Genomic DNA, 26585 nt, shown 5'->3' on the forward strand with positions numbered 1-26585 from the left:
ACAAGAGGACTGCTAGCATTTAAAAAAAAAAGCATTTATTTAGATGCAAAATATATATTTTAAAAACTTTTAGGTATTAAAGTTGTTAAAGCTGTAAAGGTGTATTAAGAACATTCTAATAGACAGACTGTACTTTGTTTAGCTGTTGTTCAGTGCTGTGAAACCAAATAAAAATGTATTTAGAAAGTAAAAAGATTTGAAAATTATATAACAAGCTCTACTGAGAACAACAAATGCAGCATTCTCTAAATTGTGATTATAGAATTATTCTTAACACTGTCAAAGCCCCAACACTCATAGCATTAAACCTTACAAGCCTGATACTTATCTGACTTATGCCACTTTAAATCAGAAACAACTTTGATGAAACTAACCCAGGGGGAAAAAAAAAAACCTTCTGTATCTTTTCCTTCAAGGGTTTATAACAAGTAAGAGAAGGAGGTGTCAGAAAAGTACGTACTGTTAGACATGATCTTTTCAACTGGACTAAGGGGAAAAAAACACCTCTCACAGCTCTGTACCTAGGTTATTATCTTTGCTTCACAGTGAAAGTTTTTTGAATCTAATTTTATTGCACTGTAATTACGGCCATGGATTTATTTATTGGCTGCAACGAGTGCTGCTTATTTATTTATTTATTTACCCTGCCGGGTTCTGCATGCAGTGCCCTAAGGGCACCTCTATTTAAATAATGGGATGTCTCATGGATCTTGGTTAGGCTGGAATTGTTCAGCCTCCCTTCATGCTACTAACCCAAAATGCTCAAGAGACCTCCTGTCACACAGGCAGAGGTAGCCCCTCAAGGCAGCAGATAAATTTAGAGTTTTTCTAGATGTATGAGACAGAAATGTTCTTGTCTGAAAGTAACAAAAGAATCTGATCGTTTCTGTAAGGAAAAAAATGTACTATAGATTATTCATAAAAATCCTATATTTCAAGGACTGACAGTAGGCAGAAATGTGATTATTCTCATCACTATGAAAGCAGATTGTCATAGTGACTCAGGGGCTTATGTGTTAATTAAATCTTTCCTCCCAAAGACACTGGCTTAAATTTTATGGAAATGATTGGTGTCAGCAAGCGGGCTTTCACTGTAACAGCAAGTATACACAGAGGTGCAGGAAAAGTCTACTGCATACATTGATGTCATTTTTTTTTAACCAAGAGTCACATTTCTAAAAGCTCAACCTTCCATTCCTGCTTACCTCCCCTTCCTTGCAAAAGCATTTCCCAACCTCCAAACTGATGTATGCTGCTATGAGTCAATGTAATAACAGTAATATGTAATCAGAGCATTTGAGTGGTACAGTCCAGCAAGAATGCTGGAGAGAAAATGAGAGAGAAAAAGGCGCTAGAAAGTCATTCTTCTGCACGTCTGAGAATCTAGTAGCAGTCTTGTTAACTCTCATCCAATAGCAAACTAAAGAACACAGGTTCACAAGCTCACATCTGGAGTTAGGCTAAGAAATTGTCATTTGAAAAGTATACTGGTGCTTTTCAAAGGCATGGTGCTATCTGGATGTGTTCAAAGCCAGGCTGGATGGGGCGCCAGGCTGCCTGATCTAATGGGTGGCAAATCTGCTCACGGCATGGGGTTGGAACTGGTTGGGCTTCCAGGTCTCTTCCAATACAAGGCATTTTATGATTCTAGGATTCTACAATTCTTCTTTGGTATCAGTATTATTATTGATCACATTCTCACATTTGAGGACTCACATTAAGAACTGATTAATTTCTAGTACCTTCTAGTATCACTTTTACAGTTTCTAAACGTTGCCACATACTAGTCCTGCTGATTACAGTTCTGTAACAGCTGTATGGTAGGAGAGTTGAAAATGCCTAATCATTATCCACACTCTATTTCCCTACTACTTTAATTCATACTGCATTTTGCTCAGTGTTGCACAGTGTGTGCTTACAGAGTGACTGACTCTAGCTTTATTTATGCTGAGCACATATATAGTGCACAATGATATGAGCATAATATATATATCAGCACAATAGTGAGCACACTATTCCCAGCAGTACGGCGTTAAGCAAACTACCCCAAGCCTAAGGAGAGTGTCTCACCTCTGATAAATGAAAAGGAAGAGCTGGCCTCCTCAGATATGGGGAAGGCTGAGGCAGCGAATGAATTCTTTGCCTCCATCTTTGTGGCCAGTCAGGCTTCTCACACTTCTCATGTCCCTGAACTTCAAAGCTGAGGTGGAGGGAGCAAAATCCCTCCTAGTGTAAGAGAGGAGCAAGTCCAGAGTACCTCATGATGCAGAACACGTACAAGTCTATGGGGTCAGATAACATGAATTCCAGGGTTCTGAAGGAACTGGCTAACACGGTTCAAAAATGTGATATCTCTATTGACTGTGAGGATTCATCTACAATAGAATTAACTAAAAGTGTTACATAAAGCAAGAAGTAAAAACAGAACACAACAATTCAGATAAGGAACAAATAGAAGACAGTACAAGAAGACATTTTAATAGAACAAAGTTTCTCTGGATGCAATCATGATGACGAGGCCCAACTCTTGCAGGAAAGATAAGAGTGGATCAGGGTTCCTACAACTTTATTTGAACTGTTAAGTTTTAGAATCGTAGAATCATTTGAATTCGACCTTTTAGATCACCTAGCTCCAACTCCTTTGCTACCAGCAGGGACACCTCCCTCTAGACCAGGTTGCTCACAGCCCCATCCATCCTGGCTTTGAAGAGATTTAGATTTTAGTTTCCTAAAGCAGGAGAGGACAGAGAGCCGTGTTGTTACTAACAGTCCTGCCTGGCTCTGCTCACTCAGAGCAGTATGGTGCAGTGGGTCTGGGCCATGGCCACTTCATGTCCAGACACAGCACAACACAGATTCTGTCCATGTAAGTTTTCTTTTGAGCCTGTGATAATATATTTCACTACACCAGCAATGGTAAACTCTTAAAGAGAAATCACAACTTGCAAAGGACTCAGAGATAAAAAGCACATACTGGAAAAAAGAAAAGCAACACAACCTATCCATGGATGCTCTTTATGCCTTGGAAGTTCACTTGAGGATGTGTAAGCCTCATTTTGATAAAGAAAATTAATGGGTTCTTTATATCCCATATATATCCTTATATATATATCCTTAACAGTCCTTGATTTTTTAATTTTCTTTTAATTGCCTTGAGAGTTTCTTAACACTTCCAGGAAAGGTTTCAGCATTAGGAACAAAAAGCCTCTGTGTGGCATAGCACCTTTTTGAAGATCATATAGCTTCTGATGGCCAAGATCTTGAGATAGAATTTACTTCAGACTTAGAATCACAGAATCACAAATGTTGGAAAAGACCTTTAAGATCATCTACTCCAACCATCAACTCATCACTAGCATTCCTGCTAAACCATGTCCCTAAGTGCCACATCTAAACATTTCTTGTACACCTCCTGGGACGACGACTCCATCACTTCATTGAGCAGTCTGTTCCAATGCATTACCACTTTTTCAGAGAAGAAATTCTTTCTATTACCCAACCTGAATCTCTCCTGGCTCAACTTAGAGCCACTCCCTCTTGTCCTATCACTGTTACCTGGGAAAAGAGGCCTACCCCCACCTCACCACAACCTTCTTTGAGGTAGTTATGGAGAGCAATAACATCTCCCCTGAGCCTTGTCCTCTCCAGACTGAACAGTCCCAGTTCCCTCAGCCACTCCTTCTAAGTCTTGTGTTCCAGACACTTCATAGCTTCGTTGCCTACTTTAGACAAGGTCCTCTAGTGTAGAACCTCAGTGTCTCTCTTGTAGTGAGAGGCCCAAAACAGAACTCAGTACTTGAGATGCAGAGGGAAGGTCACTTCCCTAGTTCTGCTGGCAACACCATTTCTGATACTATATGTGTTTCCTATCTTTTCTATAATTTTACTTGCAGTAGATTTCTCTTTTGCATTTTTAAGTTAACTGTGTTAAGATCATAGAGCAGCTGAGATTGGAAGACACTTCTGGGTCCATGTGGCCCAACTCCTGCCCCAGCAGGGCCCCCTGGAGCAATTCTTTTTCAGGTTTCCGGCTCCAGTTCTCTACAGCTAGAAAGACAAAGGGAGGGTCAGAAAGCGTGTAGAATTCATTTATAAATAACTTTCTTCTCTTGCTTTGCCTCCTTAGTCATCTCTTTCTGTAAGTTCTAGCCTAAATATTATTTTCAAATGACAAATTCAAACCCTACAGAATCAGTAGCCAAAGTTTGTTTTACCCAGATTCCAACTGCTATGTCATACTATTTGCAGAATATACTTTTTTTGATAAATTTTAATGACAATAAAGAAATAAAGGGGGAATAAAATATAAATATTTCCTTTGGGATTTATGTAGATACATATTTTCAAGTCTTGCACAGAATCATCTCAAAAATGCTGTTTTTGTTTAATCTCATATTGCAATATTTGATTAATCTCATATTGCATATTATTTCAACATGGGGTACTGGCTGTCTGAAGAACCCAACTGACTGATTTCACATCATGTTTAAAGCACCTGGATCCAGGTGAACATAACTTGTTCCTCACTGCTGAATTGCCTTGCAAAACACCTGCTGTGGGAAAATGGAGTAGGTGTCAAGAACTTTGTAGACCATACATGCCTCACACATGGCCAATTAAACCACTCCCCCAAAAATGTAGTGCTGAATATTGTATGCTAATCTTGATACACCCCACAGTTATCCAAACAGTGCTGCAGATGGATGTCACATTCCCAAGAAATTGCCAAGATAACCTATAAATCAGAAAAGTGAGTACAACCAGTTTGAATAATGAATGGCATATTTTTGACCTGGACCTAATGGTTTATTCATTCAAGTCTCAAAGCTTCCACTTCTAGTTCAAGAACAAGAAAGAAACATGTAAATGAAGGAACAGGAGGAGTTCTGCAGGGAGGGACACTGGCAGCACGGCCAGCTTTGCATGCTGAGTTAAATGGAGCTCAGATTCTAATAAAAGCCAGTGGGCAGTGTCAAAGGGAACAAGAGAAGGAACAGCAGTAAAGAATGATGAAAACTATATGTTCTGTATTTCCCAACATGCCTGTCAAAACAATCCCATAAATTGATCCATTTAGGTCGCAAAAAATCTGATCCACTTATACAGATGGCTTGACTGCTCACATTTGCGAAGCCTGCTCCCAGAAAGGAGAGCAACATGTAGCTCAAAGTTACACTGAGGTTATGTCAGTCTCACAAGCAGTTGCTCTCATTCGCTTTTCCTTCTCCCAACTGCCAAGTGTCTTCGAAAAGCCACTTACTGAACTCTGAAATTCTCCCTCAGTGCCATCATTCAAATTATGTGTTGTCTTTACCAGACTGTACCTAGTGCCCTTCCAATATTCTGTTTAGCAATTGTAATGCAGCAATATAACGGACATCCAGTCAGCCTTGTCATATTAGTTCAATTGAATCATTTTCTGCAAAAATGACGAATAATCTACAGTACAGAAATAGGCTTGACACTAAGGAATAGCACTCCTTAAACTTAAATGTCAGTCCAATCCCCAGTGAGATCTTAAGAAAGGTAGGATTCAATCCACCTGGTTTTTTTTACATCAGGACATAGGCAAAGAAGTCCAATTCACCCGTTTTTGAGAGTGCTGAGCACTTTGCCAAAATTACAAGGCATTTATCTACAGCCAGAAAGTTGCCTGAGTGCTTAAATACAGCCCTGTCAGCAGCATCAGAAAGCTCATGCTCTACAGTGGTAGGTGCCACTCTTAAAACCAGCCTCTCTTTTGCTGTCCACATTCAAGTACAATGGCATCTTTGCTCCACCTATTTCTCATCGAGAAGGTTCAAAAATTGGTTACACTTGTGCTCACCTTGAGTTGAATCCACATTTCAAGTGAAGGTGGAAGTACCTGAGCATAGCACCCAAGGCTTTTGTGGAGAGAGATTTTTTATTTAGTCTGTTTACTTATGTAAAACATGCACATACTTGAAAACCATTTGGGACAGCAGCATTCCCTTCTGCTGAGTGATGTGAGTTATGGTCACGTTCCCTCTTGCATGTCATCCATCCTCCGCCATCATTTATATGCCTGAAGATGAAACACTGAGCCATCAAGAGGATGACAGACAGACTTATCCCTTAGGGCTAGTACCCAGAGGACCCTCCTATAATGTAGGAGTTAAAACTGCTTGGAATAAGTTCTGTAAGCTTTCCTCCACTTCCTGCTTCACTTTCTAAGCCCTGCAGTAGTAAGGGAAAGACGGCAGGGACACTCCACAAGGTGCTTTTCAGTACAGGCATGTTAGATAGGGTGGAGATCAGAATAACCTACTGGCTTGGTATGTCTCCGTGAGGCAGGGAGACACCTAGAAGTCTGGGCTATCTTCTGGAGTCTCACAAAGTCCCTTCTAAATAGAAGAGGAGAAGAGGTGCCAGAATCTCCTTGTGTGGATATGTACTCATTTGTCCCTCAAGGAACTCAGTGATGTCATGGGAAAAGTAGAATGTCCTCATTCCTGGGGAAGACGTGTAGTTCAGCACTTAAATAAGACAGTCTGGCCTTCACCTTAAATACTTAAATAACTGCCATTTAAGCTTAAAACCTAGAAATATTTCTTAAAAGGAAAAAGCACTAACCACAGAGATAACAAGAACAACGTTCTTCGAAAGCCCAAGTCATAAGGACCAAATCTGTTGATTAATTTACTTCGAGTAATCAACTTTAATAAACTTTAATTGAGAGGTAAGTGTAGACTATGCAATGTGGTGGCTCTTTTCCCTAGAAGTTAACTGAGACTTGAGCTGCAAAACATAATTTTGTCGGTCTTGCTGCCTTTGTATTTGAGCACTTACATCTAAGATTTTTAAGAAATTGTTAACATTGCAGCATCTTTCATGCAGCTCTTCTTTTTAGTACTGATCTTAGATACTTTTTTATTCATGACGCTTTTATTTTTCTAAAAACTGAATTTCAAGATAGATACATTCTTTAGTTTAATAATAATTACTTTGGTTTAATAATTACTTAACAAAGTTCCACCTGGCCAATCTTGAGTGTTGTCTGGGTATTGACATCAAACTGACTTCCCTTAATTAACAGTGCAATGGTCTATTAACAGTATCAATTTCTTAATATGCAGCACAGTTTCCTTAACGCCACAGATAGAAAGGCAAATCCCCCCCAAAATAAGTAAATAAATAAAGATACCAACAACTATAAACAAAGTTCAGAAATACTGGTCTGGAATACCATACAGAATGCTTTAGAGTCCAACGTGCAAGAAGCCACATTTAGGATGAATGAAGCTCAGGACCAGATTGCTTAGGCTGGTAAAGCTATTAGGCAGCAGAAAGAACATTGATTAGGCTGCAAGCAAACATCTTGCTGATGGGCAACTGGCAAGAGCAACCTGGCCAGCTCCAGCACAAACTGTAGTGGAGCCAGAACACCAGAATTGAGCTCTACCTTTTTGTGAGGAGCTGGTTCACACCAACTATAACTGCTCTGCCTACTACAAGTAGTCAAGAAAAAAGGAGAGGGAGAACAATTTCCTCTTTCTGCTACTGAAATCATGAATAAGCAAGAAGAGCAATTGCTGCAGGCAGCAGATCTCCAGCAGTATATGGTTTTTATAAAGACATGTAGCAACAGTAGGAGGGGAAATGGTTTTAAACTAGAAGAGGGTAGATTTAGACTAGATATCAAAAAAAACCTCATTACTGTGAGGGTGATGAGGCACTGGCATGGGTTGCCCTTGGAAATTCAAGGACAGGATGGAAGGGAGTGTGAGCAACCCGGTTTAGAGGGAGGTGTTCCCGCCTATAGCAAGGGGTTGGAACTATATGATCTTAAAGGTTCCTTCCAAACCAAACCATTCTATGATTCTGTGATTCCATGCTAACTCCAGTCATTTAATCAGTTCTCAGCAACAGATGTGAGCACAAGATAGGAGCCTGCATTACACAACCTTGTACATGCTACTGCCTGATTTTAGCAAGCCAGCTGTTAAATCATGAGAGTCTGAAAATGAAGCTTTAAAAAAAAAAAAAAGAAAATGAAATCCAAGATAATGTTGGAAAAGTTCTTATGAAGGAGGGTAGGAGATGTGATTTTTGAAATACAGCTCTGTAAGGACTAACTACAGAACAGCCTATCCTGCGAGAGACAATGCTGTGATAAACAGAAACCTTTTGTTCTTTAGTTTTGTTTTGTTTTTTTTTTTCTCTTGAGCACTGCTTCATTCACACAGCTAAAAGTAAAGAAAGCAAGATGTTAAGGAAATCATCCGGTGACAGTTTTCAACACCGGTCTCAATTCTCTGAGGAAAAAGTTAGAGGTGTGAGACTTGCTACGAAATTGCTGGTATTCTGGCAGCTGCCCAAAGCCCTCTCAAAAAGGTGCAAAACTATCTACTCTAGAACAGCTAGGGACCCTGACCTAATAAATCATAACATTACACAAGAAAAAACAGATTCTATCTGATCACTGATCTGACTCTAGGGGCACTGTAACAGTGACATTTTTTCCTTACATGCACCTTGTGTAATGCACGTACCATGTGTTTCAAGATTAGGATGCTACTCAGCTGCGCACTCTGTCTCCATGCTCATAGCATTGCAGCCTGGGCAAAGAGAGAGATCAGGAATCAGCACTTCTTGCCCTTCTGAACCAAGAACATTTCTTCTGAAAATAAGTAAGTAGGATTATCGCTTTCTTCTACCAGTAATTGATTATCCATGTACTTATCACTTACTAAAATCCCTATCTTTTTAAAAAATCATCCTGCTAAATTGTTGACCTCAAAGATATATTGGACAGGTTTGTATTTTAGAAATGGACAACCTACTTCAGGATTTGAGTGCCTTCTTTTAAATTTCCATGTCTGAAAACATGGGCCACCATACCAATGGCAGGACCTATGCATCTAAACAGCATGTTTTTTTGTTAATTTTCCATTGCCTCAGAGCTCAGAGTACGAGGAGTTTTAAGAATATCTTTTTTTTTTTCTATTTTTTTTTCTCCCAGAAGGACTATATTTGTTAATGTCTATTATTCTGTCACACTTATTCGAGCTGAATTTCATCTACCATTGTGCTCGTTAATCCCTCAATGTATTTAAATCCATCTGGAATTTTTCTAAATCCTCCATAGTTCTTCCTAACAGAGACAATTTGCCCATGGGGTACCACTAATCCCTCTACACGCTGAGAAGCAGCAGTTCATGACGAATCTTTCCCTCCTATCTCATAACCGGTTCTTAATCCGCAGAGACGCCGTGGCCCTTGCTCTGCGAGTCACACTCCTTAAAGTCGGTATGAAGAGCATCCCATTTATCTCCTGTTGATTTGGAGGGCAGGTACAACTTGTGGTTTTGCTGCAACAGCAGCTTTTCTCTCAGGAGAGGCTGATGCATCTCCTCAGAAGGCAATTTGCTCCCTCGAGGCTCTGGGACAAATGCTGTCACAGAAGTGAAGAGAGAAATCTGGCACGGTCCTCTGGAGGTGGAAGCACAGAAGTCTTTCGATAGAAATAGCTAAGACATAAGATATGGAAGTGGTTTATCACTGATGTGGTTTCAGAGTCTGACATCACAACACAGAGAAGCTGAAAATGATACTAGGAAACCTTCATTTTAAGGAAACAACTTTTTTTTCCGTCTCTCTCTTTTTTTTTTTTTTTTCCATAAGATTGGTAAATATTGTAATACGCAAAATAATGGGAACTTCCGTTACAGAAGTATGAAATAAAAGAATATGAGCCTCTCTTTGTATGCAAAGTTCAATAGTAACGGAAGAATGGAAAAGCTCCATCACAGAAAAGCGACATAGCTTTGATAAGGGTCCTCAAGAAAATCTAAGTTCCATCCTCCCATTCATTCCTGTGTTCGGGAATCTGGCTTCATGATGCTCTTCCTCAAGCTGCAACTTCTGTCTGACTCCAGAGGTTGCTTACCAAACCAGCTGATCTACTTACAAGAGGGTTTACATTCTAGACAAAAGTCACTGTATTTGCCAAAGAGGGAATAAATGATGTCAGCTACGTATATCCCATGGAAGAAGTGAATGCTCCTGCATGGCTGCATGGCAGTGGGACTATCCCATCCTCATTAAGTTTGAAAAAAACAATATAAACCATTGAATTCTGCTTTCTACAAATCTTACTTTTCATTTCCTAGACACAATGGGAATCTCACAACAAGAAAGTTCCCATACAACAGAGCATAAACTGAGACATTAAAGGGCATCTTTTCAGGATGCAGAGGAAGTACAGTGAGGACTACAGCAGAACATTTTAACATCAAAGTAATTCTGATTAAAAGTTATAAAGTTATATTCTGTCTGAGCCCACCAAACCTGAAGGATCTTTAGACACCAAAATTGTATTTACTTTTCTTTTCTGGAAGTGCCCCTGAGAGTAACCCACACCACGTGCTATAATGAAAGTCCTGGACACTGATGTTTCATCAAGTCCATGGTGTTACAACACTTGCCTTGTCTGTCTGAGTTTGAGTCTCTTGTCTATGTTCCAGTGTAGCTTCATGTATCTTGAAGTTCTCATCTCCAGTACATACTGAGAGAAGAAATGAATTTCAGCACTAAATATATTTTATCTGGTTTGAACTCATCCTGTGCCTCAAATTCAGTTATATCATAATGAATTTTGTAAATAATTCGCATTTATTCAGGACTGATGAAAGCAACCAAATAACAGCAGAGCACAGTGCTACTCACTGGGTTGCTGGAGAGCAGCCTGATGTCACGAGACCGTAACTGTAAACATGTTAAGGACACTGCAATTTTATATCTTTAGATGCAGTTTGTTTTAATATGCTGTTTTTTTCATTGGCTTTATTGGCCTTTAAACCTTTTTAAACTTACTCTTTTTTTTTTTGACAGCTCAGCAAATTCCCACTTTCCATATTTTTTCCATCTTTTTCCACCACAAATGAGTGTGAATTTAAGCCCCTTAATACGGACAGATTCAAGTCCAGACCAATTTGTAACACAGATGACACCTGGTAAAAATCAATAGCAGTGGTAAGGCTATGAAGGTCAGAGTGATAACGGCATTGTGGAAACACAAGAGTGATTGAGAAGTCAAGAAGGATCACCTCTCTGGAGTTATAATTGAAGTGTGACCCTGTTCCAGCCTGTGCTTGTATTGTCCCAAATAAGCAGTACCTCCAGCTATGTTAATAGTGACAAATTCATACAGACATGTTGTTAATGGCAAAAACATGGAAATAATGGCAATAATCTGTGCCATAACGATGATATCCTCCTTTCCAAGACTGGATTCTATCCAAGCACTCCTTAATGCATTTTTAAGCTGAATGTTTGAAGCAGTGATGGAGTTTACTTGTCATAAACCCTAACTCCCTGATAGAAAAAAAGCCCTGACATAGCAAGATTGTTTTTTAAAATCAGATTATTTATGAGTAATTAATAAATGAGATCAAGGTCAGCTGGTGATATACATTTTAATGGACTTTTAACTTTTCGTATATTCCCTACCTTAATAGCACCAAAAATGTTTTTCTTTCAAGGTAACTTAAAGCCCAGACCAAATTACAATGCAGATGATTTAAATTACAAAAGACAAAGTATGTCCATCAGCCTAGTGCTCAAAGAAGGAAAATAAAGAAACACAAACATTTCTGTAAGATACCAAAATGTTTAACATTTTAATAATTGACTTTTTCTAAAACTCAATCTCCAATCTATCAATAAATTAAGTCTGAATTTATCTCTCCATCAGGCACACCATAATCTGAAGATTGTAGTATACCTTTCTTCTAAAACAGTGAGTGGAAATAATTACTCAATAGTAAAATTAAATTATTTTCTCTGTTCTGATTTATTCTTAGTGTTCTGAATTAGTCCTCACTGATCTCCTTGTGAAGCATTTTCTTGCATGTCATATAAACAATTTAGAGTGAGATAAAAATGACTTCATTCTAATTTTTAGTGGTCAGATGTTTACATTGTATACATGTTATCTGAGTCAAGAAATTTCAAAAATTTATCGGGCATGAAAATCAAATTATTGTATGTTTATAGCTGAACCTGCCAGAACTGAGCAAAACACTGATGAAAAAGTGCTAGTAGAGAATGGACTGCATTATAATTCATGTTGATGAATTCACCAGAATTCCAACCTTTGTTTTTCTCCTTTTCACACATTCCAAAAGGTTAATATTTGTCACTCCTTTAAAATGATTTACATGGCAATTACCAGAGAAACACCGTAATGGACTAGAAGGATTGACCATATGGAATTGTGAGATACTGCATCATCTCGGGTGTTTTATGTCTACTACTGTTACAGAAGCAAAACACAGCTTAGCACCCCATCCCTATGATAAGAGACATGTAACCCAATGAGTAAAGATCTGTAGCATGGAGACAGCAGAGCAGCATGAACCTACTCAAAGAGAGGCTGCGGTGCCTCTGCACTGGCTGCAGGTCCATGAGACCCAAAGAAGAGATGCTAATGAGAAGATACAGAAAGAGAAAATGGTGGATCTAGGAACATTTTAACACCAGCAATATTTATGTGTTCAGCTGAGCAGAGAGATACAAATTTGAGCTAGTCACTGTGGCACTCCTGGGACTCCAGGCGCACTGCTAAAATTACGCAGTGCATTTCAACTGTTCAAGGGACCAGACGTAGTGTCATTACTCTGTGTCATGGATCAGTTGGTCACCAGTTAAATCAAGGCAAAATCTGGCTTTGGATGTTTCTCTAGAGGTCAGTCACAAAGCTTGACCCACTAGCAAACAAAGCAAAACATTGGGGAAGTGAAAAGAGGAATAAGTGGGAGCTTGGATGGACTCTTGTAAATTTATCTACATCAGCAGATTCTGGGGTAAGATAATTTAACATATTTTGGGATCACAAAAGCGAAGGGCAACAGAAGTAGAACAGGCTGTCATACCATCTCTGCACATAAAACAAAGAAGAAATTAAAAATATTCAAAGCTGAATTCTCATACAGAAAAAGCTATGCACCACCACTGTTTTTCTGCTATTTTCTTGTGCATTAAAAAGATGCGTGAAGTATAATTTTCCTATGAGAATGTATAACATCAGAATTAAGGTGAAACACTGCATTAAAGCAGTGATGCGAAGGATGCGATTTCTGCCGCTGAGAATCACAATGATATTGAAGGATGAAAGAGGAAAAAATGATTTTGTGTCTAAAAAACACTAGGGAGTGTGAATAACTGCATGTGAACAGCTAACCAAGGAATATTCTAGATGTACTTCTGTATAGTGGTTGTGGTGCAGACAATGGCAGAATTGTCTCTCACCGATAAATTCATTTGTTTATGTAGCAGATCAAGCTACATTATAAGAAGCAAAACTTTTGGCTTTAAGTTCAGTGTTGGACAGTCATTTATTTATACATGGGCAGAGTCTTCTAGTGAAAGTGATAAATTGAGCAGTAAGAACTTTACATTTTTCCTTCTTATTTTTTGGCCTGTGAGCAGTGCTGTCAGGAACTGATTTTAACAAACTTTTGTACCAAGAGCATTTCTGTTTTCTCTTTTACTTTTTTAAAAGTAGTTGTAGACATTAAGTGAAGAATATGCACAATTTTTTCCCCTTGATAAGATATACTTGCATACAGAATAACAATTTCAAAGAGGACACTGAGATATGTAGGGAAGGTCAAATCAGTGTTTCTGTTTGTACATGTGTGTACTAAAGGACAAGAACATTCTGTTATTATTTTCTAAGGAGAGCTGAAAAGCCTCATGAAATACAAAAGCTCAGCTTTTAAGAAACATCAAGACTTTCCAGTAACAAGGAACAATAAAACCTATTATTCCTGTTTCGTTGTATACGTTGTGATTCATTTCTATTTTATATTTCATTTTTAAAAGCAATTAAAATGGCCTGCATATCACTGGTGGAAATAACAAATGATGAAGATCATGAAAATGAAATTCTTTAACAACTTGCCTAGGAAAACAAAAAATCTGCAGAAGAAATTGAGAATTCTGTACAACTCAGCTTCAGGGTCCTAACCTGAGCAACATCCTGTAGGAAGTAATCACTGTATGCAGAGCAATATCCTTTATCACCTTTATGAAGGTACAGAAATAGTTCCAAGCTCTTAGAATCAACCTAACCCTTAGCATAATAAACGGGTCAGACTAATCACCTTTCATAGCAGTCTTATACTATGAACAGTAGATCAATTTTCAGCTTTTTCAAAAGTAACTGAGCAGAATATCCGCAATCTCAAATTAAAAGCACAGAACTGATTGTATGATCCAATTAAGTTAACATGTTGTGAACAGATTTACAACCTAATTTTACATAGACAGTCTGGAATTGAGCTAGCATGTGACAAAACAGAAACTATCTAGGAACTGACTAATGTAACAGTGCCAGAAGTAGGCTCACAAGCCAACAGAACCTCCACGAACAGTCTGTGAGCTTCAATGTATGTGAAAAACCTTAAAATTTAGAGTAGTTCATTTGAAAATGACCTAAAAAGATCATCAAGTCCAACTGCCTGATGATCTCAGTGCTAAACAAACTTAAAGGGCATTGTACAAATTCCTCCTGATCACTTGCCAGGCATGGGGCATCAACCACCTTTCTTGTTCCATTGTTTGATCATCCTCACATTAAAGACATTTTTGTGATGTCCAGTCTGAGCCTCTACTGGTGCAGCTTTTGCTGTTCCCACAAGTCCTGTCACTGGTTACCAGAAGAGCCCTCTGCTTTCCCTCCTCATGCAAAAGCATAGATCAACTAGGTTATCTCTAAACCCTCTTTTCTCTAAACTAGAAAGAGCCCTCATTCTCTTCTCATAGGTGATGCCATTCAACACATGCCTTACAGCACACACATTACAAATAAATCACAAAATAAGACAGGTTCCTGTGCATTTGAAGACCAAAATACTATGATTAAGCAGTGAAAAGAAATGAACTTTCTCTCTGTAACTAGAACTTCCCTTAGTGCGTTGAAGTCTAGCCACTAGTTTTGAAACTGCACACCAGCTTCACTGTTTACACTGCTGAGCAAGCAGCAGCTTGCATTTTGTTTTGTTCTAAATGGTAAGAACTACATGTTCTGGATAGTCAGGCTTTGGATTGCCTCACAGGAGTTTCAGAAGTCTAAACGGTGTTTAAATATTTTGACTGTGGGATTTTGGTCCACATCTCAGAGCATATCCTGCCAGACAAATGAGAGTATTGGCATCTTTTCGTGTTAAACAAAAATTTTCCATCCTTGAAGTTCAAAAAAGAGGAGGAGTTCTTTAGTCTGAGACTTCTCTGATTGGAGAGTTCCCACTGATATATTCCCACTATAACAGGGAGGTATTTTATTGCTATGGCTGAAGCAGCATGCAAGTGAAAATAACTTCCTTCAGATAATTTCATTTTATAGGATTATTTCAGAGATTAGTAGAAACAGTTCATAGCAGTAATTCTGAGAAAGAAACAAACCTCTCTCACACAAATCCTACAGTGGCTGAATATCAATTTTTTGAAGGAGAAAAGAGTAAACAAAGTAAATCACCCAATTTGATTGGTTTCTCAGCATAATAAAGTGCTGAAGCAGCACAGTGGAGGATTTGCTGGACAATTTTCTCCACTGAAGCTGTCAATTCATTCTGAAGCTTAGTGCTGATGGATATTATGGATTGGTATGGATTGCACTGCTCCAGCCATCTGAAAGGTCACTAGACAAACACAGCAGGAGTGACCTATTGTTCTTGCCATTGACAATCACACTGCCATTTTGACAAATCTTTAAACTATCGCAAATCTTTTATTTAAGTATTACATGAAAATGTTTATCTTTTCTTTGTGGCACAATTAAAAGCTGGCGTCTTAGGAGTTCACTGAAGCAGTCGTAATATCTCCTTGGGTCATGCTTGCAAAGCCATGGAAGCCTGAGAATCTAATAGTGAATGGATCACCTTTGACATCTGTCAACTATACCACTGAGTATAATCTTTTCAGTTCCATTTTCAGATCACAAGGTGAAAAGAACTCAAGCTATTATCCCTAGTGTACAAATATGCTGGACTATTTCCCTTTCTTACCGAAAGACCACAGTTTCAGCCATAAAAATAAAGCTTCACTGCACCAAAAATCGTGGCCTATAAAAATTGATGGGTTGGAACTATGACATATTGGTTTGTGGAGAAAAGAGAAAAACATACAAAGACAGTATTATCAGAAAATAAAAAAGTACTTCTTACATCACATTTCAGCATTTCGTTTTGTTGCACAAGTTAAGGTTGGATTTCAAAGATAAACCCCACATAATTGTAATTCTATAATCTTGACTGTGCTTATTGCTGTTAGAAACATACTTCATATTTGCCTAAAACCCAGGCTTAGAAAAACATAATTCAAGCACATACTTAGCTCCCTCATATTTTAAATAGAGCACTTTAAAAAAGCTTAAAGATGTAAACACAAAGCTTGTAAGATCAGTTGTCAAAATGATTTCCCGAGTACCGGACTACAACCGCCTCTCAAGTAGGAGTGATTTTAGATTCACATAGATTAAACAACTTACTGGGAATAGTTCCATTCCCTTTTATTCACTGTGTGAGTATAATGTACAAGCACAGATCCACAGAGATGTGCAGCATACACTTCTCGCAAAGCCATTTGTTACCATTATTTATTTAATGCAGACAGTGACTGATTTTGTACTGATTTGCAGTATAAAAACAAACCAATGCAGGGAACATTAACATTTCCCTTCTGTGCAGTAATAGTTAACCAACATTATCACTTTCTCTATCCTCTCTCTCCCTAGAAAGGTTACAATTACAGCAACATTCATGAAAACAAGTCTTTATTAAAACTCTCAGCTACACTAATCCAATTGCTCTCTAAGGCCACTTTATGAACTAAAGAAATGTTTATGAGAAATATTAGTAAGCAATAGATACCTTAGCCATTATAGAACATATTTCATTGTTCCTGCAGAGTGTGCAAGTTCATTTTTAGCATGTGTAATTTTCTAGCTTTTATTACTCTTGCAAAATTTCAGAATATATTAAAAAATCGCTTTTAAAAGATAAAAGGTTTCCATTTTACTTTAGCATTACAATCAAACTTATTTAAGACAAAGAAGATGAATGACTCCCCCAAAACAAACAAAATAGAATGCATTTTGAAGTTGAAGTTCTGAGAGAAGTCATCTGCCACTGCAATGAAATCATATTGCTGTAGTTCAAATGCTATTTCACCCTGGTTAAAAAAATATATGTTTTTTACTTTAGCTCAATCTAATCAGTTAATTCTGTTACTAACTCATTCTAGATTAGGAACTAAAAAAACCCATTATTCTCATTTTCTCTACAGTGACTTTGGAAAAAATGAGATCCAGTAGTTCCTATTGTGCTAAGAATGCAGTGAGGAGTTATCAGTTAATTTAACTGGATGCAGATACTATATGCTTTGTGAAACAAGCTGGTTACCATTAGAAATACTCATATAAATATATATATATATATATATATATATATACGTACACTTTTTTTTGTTGTTGTTAATTAAACTTGTCTATTTGGAACACTTGAACAAGTTTAATCTCATTTATTAAAAAAAATATATGGGCATTTTTATCTACACGCCCATGTTTATCTAAAAGCGTCTTGCCTGAAAATGACTAAAAATGCAAGAACCTAATATGTAAGAAATACACATTTTGTCTTTCTTTTATTAAAATTTGTGAAGGCTGAACAAAACTACAATAAATTGTATTTGTGTATGTGGAATCCTCCAGAAGCATTTTGACCCAGGACCAGAAGCATATAGACCAACAGAGCTCTCCAGCAAGTTCCACTGAATAACAATAGACATTAGCTGGGCTAACTAGGAGGAAACCTGGTAAGATGAGTGGACAATCTACATGCTGGAATTCAGAGCATAGAGTTATAAAAGATTTTATAGAATTCACGAGTAAAGTCAGGACAGTGGCAATGGGATAAAGGTGCCTTCCAGACTGATTGGAGCTGGGAGAAATAGCGCTGAGCTGTAATAAAAAGTAGTTTCTACTGTTTCGCATAGCATTCATATGCAGGATACAGAGGTGTGCTTAAAATAGTCTCCCATCAATTTTTGGTAAACTGGTTTCAATAACTTAGGAGTCTCCTGAGTGCTCTGTTGGCAAACTACTTGAAGGACAAAGGTGTGACCTAAACAAAAGAGTGGAAGAATAATCTGCCAATAACTAGTTTTCTCTAAGAAGAGCTTGTTTAGAATAGTTAGCCAGGCTCCAGTTTCCAGTAGTAACAAGTCATCCAGACTGAACATGTTATAGGAAAACAACTCATAGTTGCAAAATGTTTGATCTGGTTAATTAAATCCAAAGCACTTGATGATTAAGTGATGAACAACTGACACACAAGCAAGTTAACAGTGTAAGAGGATGCCAGAATCATTTGGGGCCCTCCTTAAAGCAGATACTCCAAAACTCCCAAAGAGTGAGCACCCTCCTTCAGGATTTCTGATTCCGATAACTAACTTTTATTTCCTGCAGGGTAACCTCTGAGTCCTTATGAATATATTCCTTACATTATCTCTGAGAGCAGGTGTTTGTTTCCTACGTTTTGAGAAATCTCTGTCTTTCTCTGTCTCTTTGATGTTTGCACGCTGCCAAGCCACAGCTTCCACTCTCTACAGCCTGCTCCTTCCACGTGCTGCATAAAATCTCTTCCCCCAAAATATCATCTTTTCTTTGTGATCCCATCTTTCTCAAGTGCAGCCCCTGGGAGAAAGCTGTTCTTTCTGGTACCCAGCCACAAGTGTTTAGAAACAACAGAGTATGGTCAAAACAAGAACTCTTATCAGTCCTGCTGCCTCCAGTTCGAATAATGAGTAAGACAAAAGAGTCTACCTGTGCTACAGAAGTTTCGGTCTCTGTTTCTCAATAAAAAAAAGCAGAGAATTCTAAGGTCATCCTAGAAATTCCTAACTTCTCAGACAAATTGAGTTAGGATGGCTAATCAAATATAACACTGCTCTTACAGGAGGATAAGGATGTAAAAGCACTCTTAATGTTCTAAGCTCCCAAATGTTCCTATGTTAAACTGTCTATCACTAGTGGAAAAAGTTGCCTTTTGAAAATATAGCATGAAATGTCAAATTCATTAGTGACATGACCTGAAATAATTAGGTCTTTCTTTCTAAACCAGCTGCGTATGGGAGGTTTAGATTCCTTTTTTTTTTTTTTTTCTCCGATCAAAAATGAAACCACAGAGAAAACATTGTGCTTTATTATTGTGTGCCATTTTTTCAAAGAATGACTCAGGCACTGATATTTAGGCCACTTTCAAGTCAAATATTTAAAGAGCACATCCTAAGTATAAGCACACTTACTGACATATTGGAAGGTCACTTGAACATGAGAAGATAAAGTCTAAGCAAAAGACCTACAAAAGTAAGTATCTCCACATTGGAAAAAAGGCAACTGTAAAAAAAAAAAAAAAAAAAGGGAACTGTTTTCTTATATTTTCATCAAAGTACTGAAGCAGCAGCAAACAGTTTCAGATGTATTAAAAATCAAGCCTGTGGCATTTTCCTCTTGTGCATTCATATTTCATTAGGTGCAATGACTTCATCTTTTATACATTTAAAAAGTCATTCAAATTGGCTGCTATACTTACTCTTTCACTGTCACAATGTAGCCATATTCTTTCTCCTCTGCAGACTTCACTTCAAGCTCTATGCCTTGTCCTGCATTTTTCTCAGGCTGTTCGTAGGAGTTTCCATCCTTCATTAAAGCATTCTTCATCCAGTAGCGGGTCTCACTTGGGTCTTTGGAGTCAGATTCAGTGCTCTTTGCAGCTGTCAGCTCCCTGGAGAAAGTCTCACTTTTTACATTTTCTACACCAGCATTTATTTCTTCTGAGGAAGAAGAGTCAGTGTCCTCAGATTTCTTGGTTTCTGACTTAGTAGATTCTTCATGTATTAGGTCTTTAGGCATATTTCCAGGTAATGCATTATTTTTCAAGAAGTTAATTAATTTTGCAGTGTTTTCCTGTATTAAAAGAATATTATTATTTGTAAAACTAAATGTGTTACAATGGAAAAACCTGGATATTTTCCTTCAAGTTTAATTGATATGTTAGAGTATTCATAGACTATGGTCATTTTATTTATTTCTGCATGCTTCAAGACTATGCAGGAATAAAATATTTATTCATTAATAATAAATGAACATTAAATTATGCCACTGCACCTTTCAATAGATTTAACATGGGTGAAAGATTTCTATATTTTAAAGTTATATTCTTATTCAAATACCACAGTATCTTTACTCAGAGAAAATCTGTCTAATAAACTGAAACAAAAGTAAATGAGCAAACGTCAAAACAATTCCCTGGAATAACTCATTAGTTGGATTCATTATATAAAAATTTATTGCAGCCAAGGACTTGGAAGGAGATGATGGCTTATGGGCACTTCGTGCTCTGTGTCAAATACATTTTTTTCACCTCCTCTATTCAAATTGTCACCAATAAATTCATTCATGGGATCTTCTATAAATCAATCATGAATGCACCGCTTTATCCCCCTGAAGAATTTCATGTGGGTGGTTAGAACTCCTGACAAATTGTACCTGTGTGTTTGCCTTGCTTGGTAGATGGACAGCTATTGAAGAGATTTTACAGCAAACAGAAAAGGATTTACTCATTTTTTACTCCAGCTGTTGCAGCTTTTTGACAGAGCATACAGCAGGAAAAGTTTCACTGCAGTTTTTAAAAAATATTTCCTTGAGTACATTTTGCTCCATGAAACCCATAAAAAGAATGATAAATAGTCCTAATAAGTGGATGAATATAGGACAGTTCTACAGGGTATGATTCAAAGTTCATGAGGAATATTAGTAAAGTTATTTGGATTAGAATCGAAAATCTGATGTTACCACCTTGGGAAGAGTTTTAATGCCTAAAACTTTTGAATCGTCTCTGATATTAAACAATTTGGAACAGTTAATTGTAAAGTGAAAAACTGAGGAACAGCAGATCCCATGCAAGGAGAAACAATTCTGAATCCTCCCACATATATTATCCTCAGAGAGAGCATGTTTTACTCAACTGCTTCTCAAAACCAGGTATCTCAGCAATGATGCTTACTTTCCCCAGAACCAGAAGCCATATGGCAGAGGAAAGCAAAGTATTGTCAGTAGAACACCTCAGTGCTCCAAATTCACATACCAGGGAAAGAGCCTGAATTTATCTGGGCTTTGGAATCTGTTACGAATTCTGACTGTTTACAGCTGAAAGAAAGGCAAAAAAAAAAAAAAAAAGGACCCGACCTTCTATTTTGGAACCCATCTTAGATAAGGTTTAGATAAATGTCCATTTAAAATTCCAATGCATCAACAGAAAATTTCTTAAGCTGTGATTATGAACTATACCTGCACAAGACACAAAACAATTTTTATGATTCAAAAATGTGGTTCTGACCTTCACTGTATAAAAAACTGATATTCTGGGATGGAATGTTTTGTTAAAATACTGGTACTGTACCTCTTGGTCAGTTCTGGCACTGGCTTCATGCATTCCATTGTCTGGGGGATGTGAAAAGCATAAATACACAGTTATGAAGGGAAAACATCACACATGAAACAAACACTGCTTTAAGGCTTCTTTGTTTGTACTGGTGGCCTTTTCATGCAATTTAAACATTAAGACATCAAAGCTGAAAGGGCAGACTAAAGAGCACTGTATAATTCAGTATTGTTATTCTAACCCCAGTTTGACAGCAAATTAATGCAAGATCAATAGACAGAGTACTTCAAGAGCCAATCTAATAGTGTTATTTTGCTAATTAAGTGTCTGATCTTCATATCAGTTTATTGATATCTAAGAAAAAATCAAAAATTATTCTAACTGGCTGAATGGGCATTTACATTAAAGAAAAAAGAAGCCCTTCACACATTTTAGTGGAAAAGAAAAAAAAAAATGAAGAAAAGTTTTTTTTTATATTGTCTACCAAAATCATGTTACAGTTTAACTACAATGATGATATGCAGTCACTTCATTAACCTCAATCAATGTTGGGTGTTTGGTTTATGAACTAAGACTTATTCATTTCTCCCAGCACAAATCCTCAAAACTGCTCATTTTCATCTTTTGTAGAAGTGGCAATTAAAATAACCAGAACGTCTCTCACTAGTGAGGCTTTCAGTATAGCATCACTGTAATCATTTTCGTACTTTGGGGAGGAAAAGAAGACAATAATTTAAAATCACTGATGTCATTTGTATTTTCATGAACTAGATGTCATAACACTCTTAAAGTAAAGAATGTGTAAATGGAAGTTTAAGTTCTGCTGTGATATCTGCTTATTAATGCTATATACTGTAGCTCCTAAATCTGCATCACCATGGAAATAAATGTCCAGAATGAAGCAAATAATCACAATAACTCTCTATGTTCCTTGAGCATGTAAAGGTACAAGTTGTTTTCTACATGTACCTAAGACTTTCTTTTGCCAAGCAATTGTGGTACATTACGGAATGATTACCTGTAAAATTCAATTATTTACTACACATATTTTGAAACACATTCTTGGAATACAATCATCTTTCATTATCCTTTTGCTTAAACACCTCATTTTAAAGAATGGGAAATTAGACCGCGCAGCATTAAGCAATTTGTTTTTCAATATAACCAAGTGTGTAGGTTTATACTGTTTGTGAAGCTTGAAGATCAAGTGTTCACAAACAAATGTAGTTTAGGTAAATAAAGTATCACAAAAAGAAAACAACAAAGCTAATGCTTTGCAGCCTGTGAGGAAAAAATACAAAAACTTTCCCCCTTTGTCATCCTTAAAACCAATTTTTAAAAAAAAGGCTGGCACTAATGTAAAACAAAGGCAAATGAGGCTCGCTGTCCTTCACTGTACTTAATTCTTACAATCAATACCTGGTATGTTAACACGGTTTTCCATTAATCCAGTATGAATTTCTGCCTTTCCTTGAGCATCTCCTTTCTTAATTTTTGCTTCCGCTTTTTCTTCTCGAGTTTTTCCAGCACCATTTTCTGTTTTTTCCTGAATGCCAGCAGTCTGAATTGCATTAGCAATAGTATCAGCGATCTCATCCAGTTCAGTTGAGCTGAGATTCTCCACATTCACCTGGTGTTTCTCTAGGTCCTTCAGTACACCTTTAATAAGTGTTTCTGGATCACAAAACAACATAAGCATAAGCTGTTTTCAGTAAGTATATGTGCTTGTATCAGAAATATCTTTAGTACTTCCTGAAAGATATCTTATCCTTTTTGAAGACTGTCTTGTTTTACAGAAGTGTATACAAATTCAGGAAGCCAATACATAAACTGAAGTTAGCTGATGCCCTCAGAAAAAATGTGGTATTAAAAATGGATGTTACAGTTTATGACAAGGTGAATCTATGCCAGTACAACCTAACAAGTTGTCCTACAGAGATGAAAATAAACTTTTCATTTTTTTACAATCTCATCACCATTTCTTAGTCCAAAAGTACTCGAAAACTGAAGTATTAATGCAGCTCAATTTTTTTTTAAGCTGCACCAAAAAGCAGTACCTAAATACAGCAAATACAATAGTAATTCAAGTTTCTTTATCAATTTGGTTTCTGCAACTGTATACAATCTTGGAAAAGCAGCAGTCAGATATTTTGTCATTCAATCGAAAAGCTCCACTCCAACTAGAAATACTTCATACATGCATATGCAATGAACAAATCTTCTAAATCATAATGGTTGGAAGGTATGTGTTTTGACAAAAATGAACTTCACCAAACACTGTTTTGGTTCGTCAGCTATGAACAGCATGGGGAAAATGTCTTAAAAATCATATTAAGGAAATAAATGTTAAGCTGACAGTCCAGACCAAGAAAATCAAATGAACATATATTTAGGAAGCAAACAAACAAACCAAAACCAACAACAGCAACGACAAAAAAAAAACAACAACCCAAGACCAAAGCCAACATTGATGTGAAAATGGTTTCGAAGATGAGAAGATTCAAGGACAGTGGATATTAGAGATGAACTGGAAGAGGTAGTGTAGCAGCTATTCAGGAAAGGTTTCTGATTGCATATATTATTTAGTTCCAAAAAATTATTTAGTGCAAAATTCAGCCAAATCTCTATTGGAGAAAGAAACACTGAAGTAAGGGCTTCCTCTGGCATCTCCAAAACCATTTCTAATCATGCCTCTGTTCTGCTTAGTCATGTTCTTCAGAAATTTAACACATATATGTATGCAAGAAACCTTTCACTAGTGTAAGAACATCAAGTTGTAGACTGCTGAATATATAAATTTCTACATAAGCAGTCTAAAGGCAACATCCAACATTTTCTAGCAACATCACCAAATACCTTACCACCTCAAGGCTGATCAAAAGATAAAGCATGTTACTGAGAGTATTATCCAAATGTCTCTTCCACACTAATGGGTCTGGGGCATCAAACCTAGGAAATCTGTACCAGTCTTTGAGCACCTTCACAGTAAAGATATTTTTCCTAATGCCCACTCTGACAAAGATTAAAACACTCAAAGAAGAAAGTCAAAATAAAAGGTTTTGTTTCTCACAGCATTAGGTAAGAAGTAGTAGCAAGATACTTTTCTGCACTAGGGAAAAGGCAGAACACCTGTGATTTTGCGGGACATGAACCAAGGATTGTTTGTCATTGGGAAAAGAGACCAAGACATTGGACATTTCTGTCATTTTCTTTTTGATCCCACAATGTTAAAACAGGAACAGGGAAAATGTTAAGTGAGAGAGTTGAAAACAAAATCTATGCCAAGTTCTCCAGTCCATGATCAAATTGAATTCAAGAAACTTTCCTGGGAATCACAACAGCTATTTAGAAGACAGCCGTTAGGAGAGGGTGTTACACAAAGCAGGAAATTAAGCTATAAGAAATACCAGCGCTGCCAGGTTACTACACAAGTGTTGTTGCTGCTTTGGTATCACTTCTGTTCTTATGTTTTATAGAACGATCGACCAATAACATAACATGACAGAAAAACCTGAATTATTGAAGCAAAAGTAATAAAGTCAGCCAAGAAGAGACAGAATATATGTCAGTTCACAATCAAAACTAAAACTTTTCAAGTAATAGCATAAAAACACACTGCAAGTACTCTGCAGTAGGAAAAATTATTCTTGGAACAGACTGGCTACCTGACATCTGTGCATCTACAACAGAATGAAAACTACAATGATTTCAGTGAGTATTTTTTTCAAGAGCTTTTATCCATTTCTCCATTGGTATGCATAACCCATGAAGTAGAGCAGTTAATAATCTATGAAATTTTGAAGTTTTTTGAATGCCTCTAGAATAATATTTAGAATCATTTTTACTGCAGATGTGGGATCCACCTCTGTATTTCTGAGCCCCTTTGTAAAGGTGGAATGGTCATGGAAATTGTCTATGAGAAGAGCAAATCATTTTTAAGAACAAAAGCAAACTAAGAACTTTTTCTAAGAACACATCATTGATCAATGTCATTCCCTTCTAGGCAAAAAGAGGAATAACAGATTGTAGAACTGTACATGAGTTTCCCACAATCCAGATGAATTTCTTTACTATTCAGTGATAGTGAATAGTATTCAGTGATTTAGGGTCACTTGCATACCTCCCATCAATAGTTTTGAAGCATTTTCAATTTCTTCATCTTCAGAACAGAACCTACATTTATTTTCCCTAGGCTTAGGATGCCTGATTCTAGTCATAACACTGAAAAAAAATGCTATTCTGCTATTGTGATTTTCAAGCTGCTAGGAAACATCTTACCCAGAAATTAGGTTTATGTAGAAGTTTCAAAAACATGCCTACTTGCTCAGGTCTATTTTCTAAAAATTTAGATTCTTTTGGGTTTCAAGTCCAATAAATGCTAATGTTGCTTAGAATTCTGAACAATTATCTATTTTCCAAATACAGGAATAAGACTTTTGAAGTAGTTCAGTGTTTAACATGCTACAAAGTTTTACATGAGGAGACACTTCAAATAAATTTTAACAAATAGAAGAGGGATAAAAACAACTGAGTAAAAGTTGCATAAAATATTCTTTCATTTAAGATAAGTTAGTTCAAATTACAGGAATTCAGTAGCAGAGTCAAGTCTAAAGTTGCTAGAATTCTAATTTGAAAAATCAGCAACCCTGGGTTTCCAAGATGAAAGTAAGTTTTAAACCTCAGAAAAATAACTTATTTCTGCATTTTTGCCTGTTAAGTTTATGTGAGCTAGTTACTGGCCATTACATCAATATCAGAAAAGAAATCTTAAAGCAGAATTACGTTTTAGGTAATGTATAATTAAAAGAGCTCTATTAAAGTAGCCCTACTGAATTTTGGTTTAATTGTTTCAGTTCTTTTGCAGCCAGCTGTCAGAACCAAACACTGAGCTAGTCAGCAACATGTAGTCAATACAGCTTTGTCATTTCCATTCCATTCCATTTTTCCAAGCCTACTGTTCTTCATATTTATTACTTTACCCAAGCATTACCTCTGCAGTCCAATTCCAAAGGATAATAGTCAATAACATCAAAAAAAAAAAAAAAAAAAAAAAAAAAAAGAAAGATGGAGAGCAATCAAATGAGAAACCGAATAGCCAGTGGCTGTACTCCAGTTACT

General features: G+C 37.0%; 1 protein-coding gene across 6 annotated transcripts in view; it reads right to left on the minus strand.

Moving 5' to 3' along the window:
* PTPRN2 (protein tyrosine phosphatase receptor type N2) overlaps positions 1 to 26585 on the minus strand; it is a 617090-nt gene that overhangs the window by 359933 nt on the left and 230572 nt on the right. For all 6 annotated transcript variants that reach the window (XM_048951018.1, XM_048951017.1, XM_048951019.1 and 3 more), the window contains exons 7-9: positions 22887 to 23141; positions 21486 to 21526; positions 19617 to 19990 (exon numbers count right to left, since the gene is read on the minus strand). In XM_048951018.1, coding sequence (XP_048806975.1) covers positions 19617 to 19990; positions 21486 to 21526; positions 22887 to 23141 — 670 coding nt within the window. The remainder of the gene's footprint in view (positions 1 to 19616; positions 19991 to 21485; positions 21527 to 22886; positions 23142 to 26585) is intronic.

The sequence above is a fragment of the Lagopus muta genome, chromosome 7, assembly GCF_023343835.1.
Source record: "Lagopus muta isolate bLagMut1 chromosome 7, bLagMut1 primary, whole genome shotgun sequence".
In the NCBI taxonomy this organism is placed as follows: Eukaryota; Metazoa; Chordata; class Aves; order Galliformes; family Phasianidae; genus Lagopus; species Lagopus muta.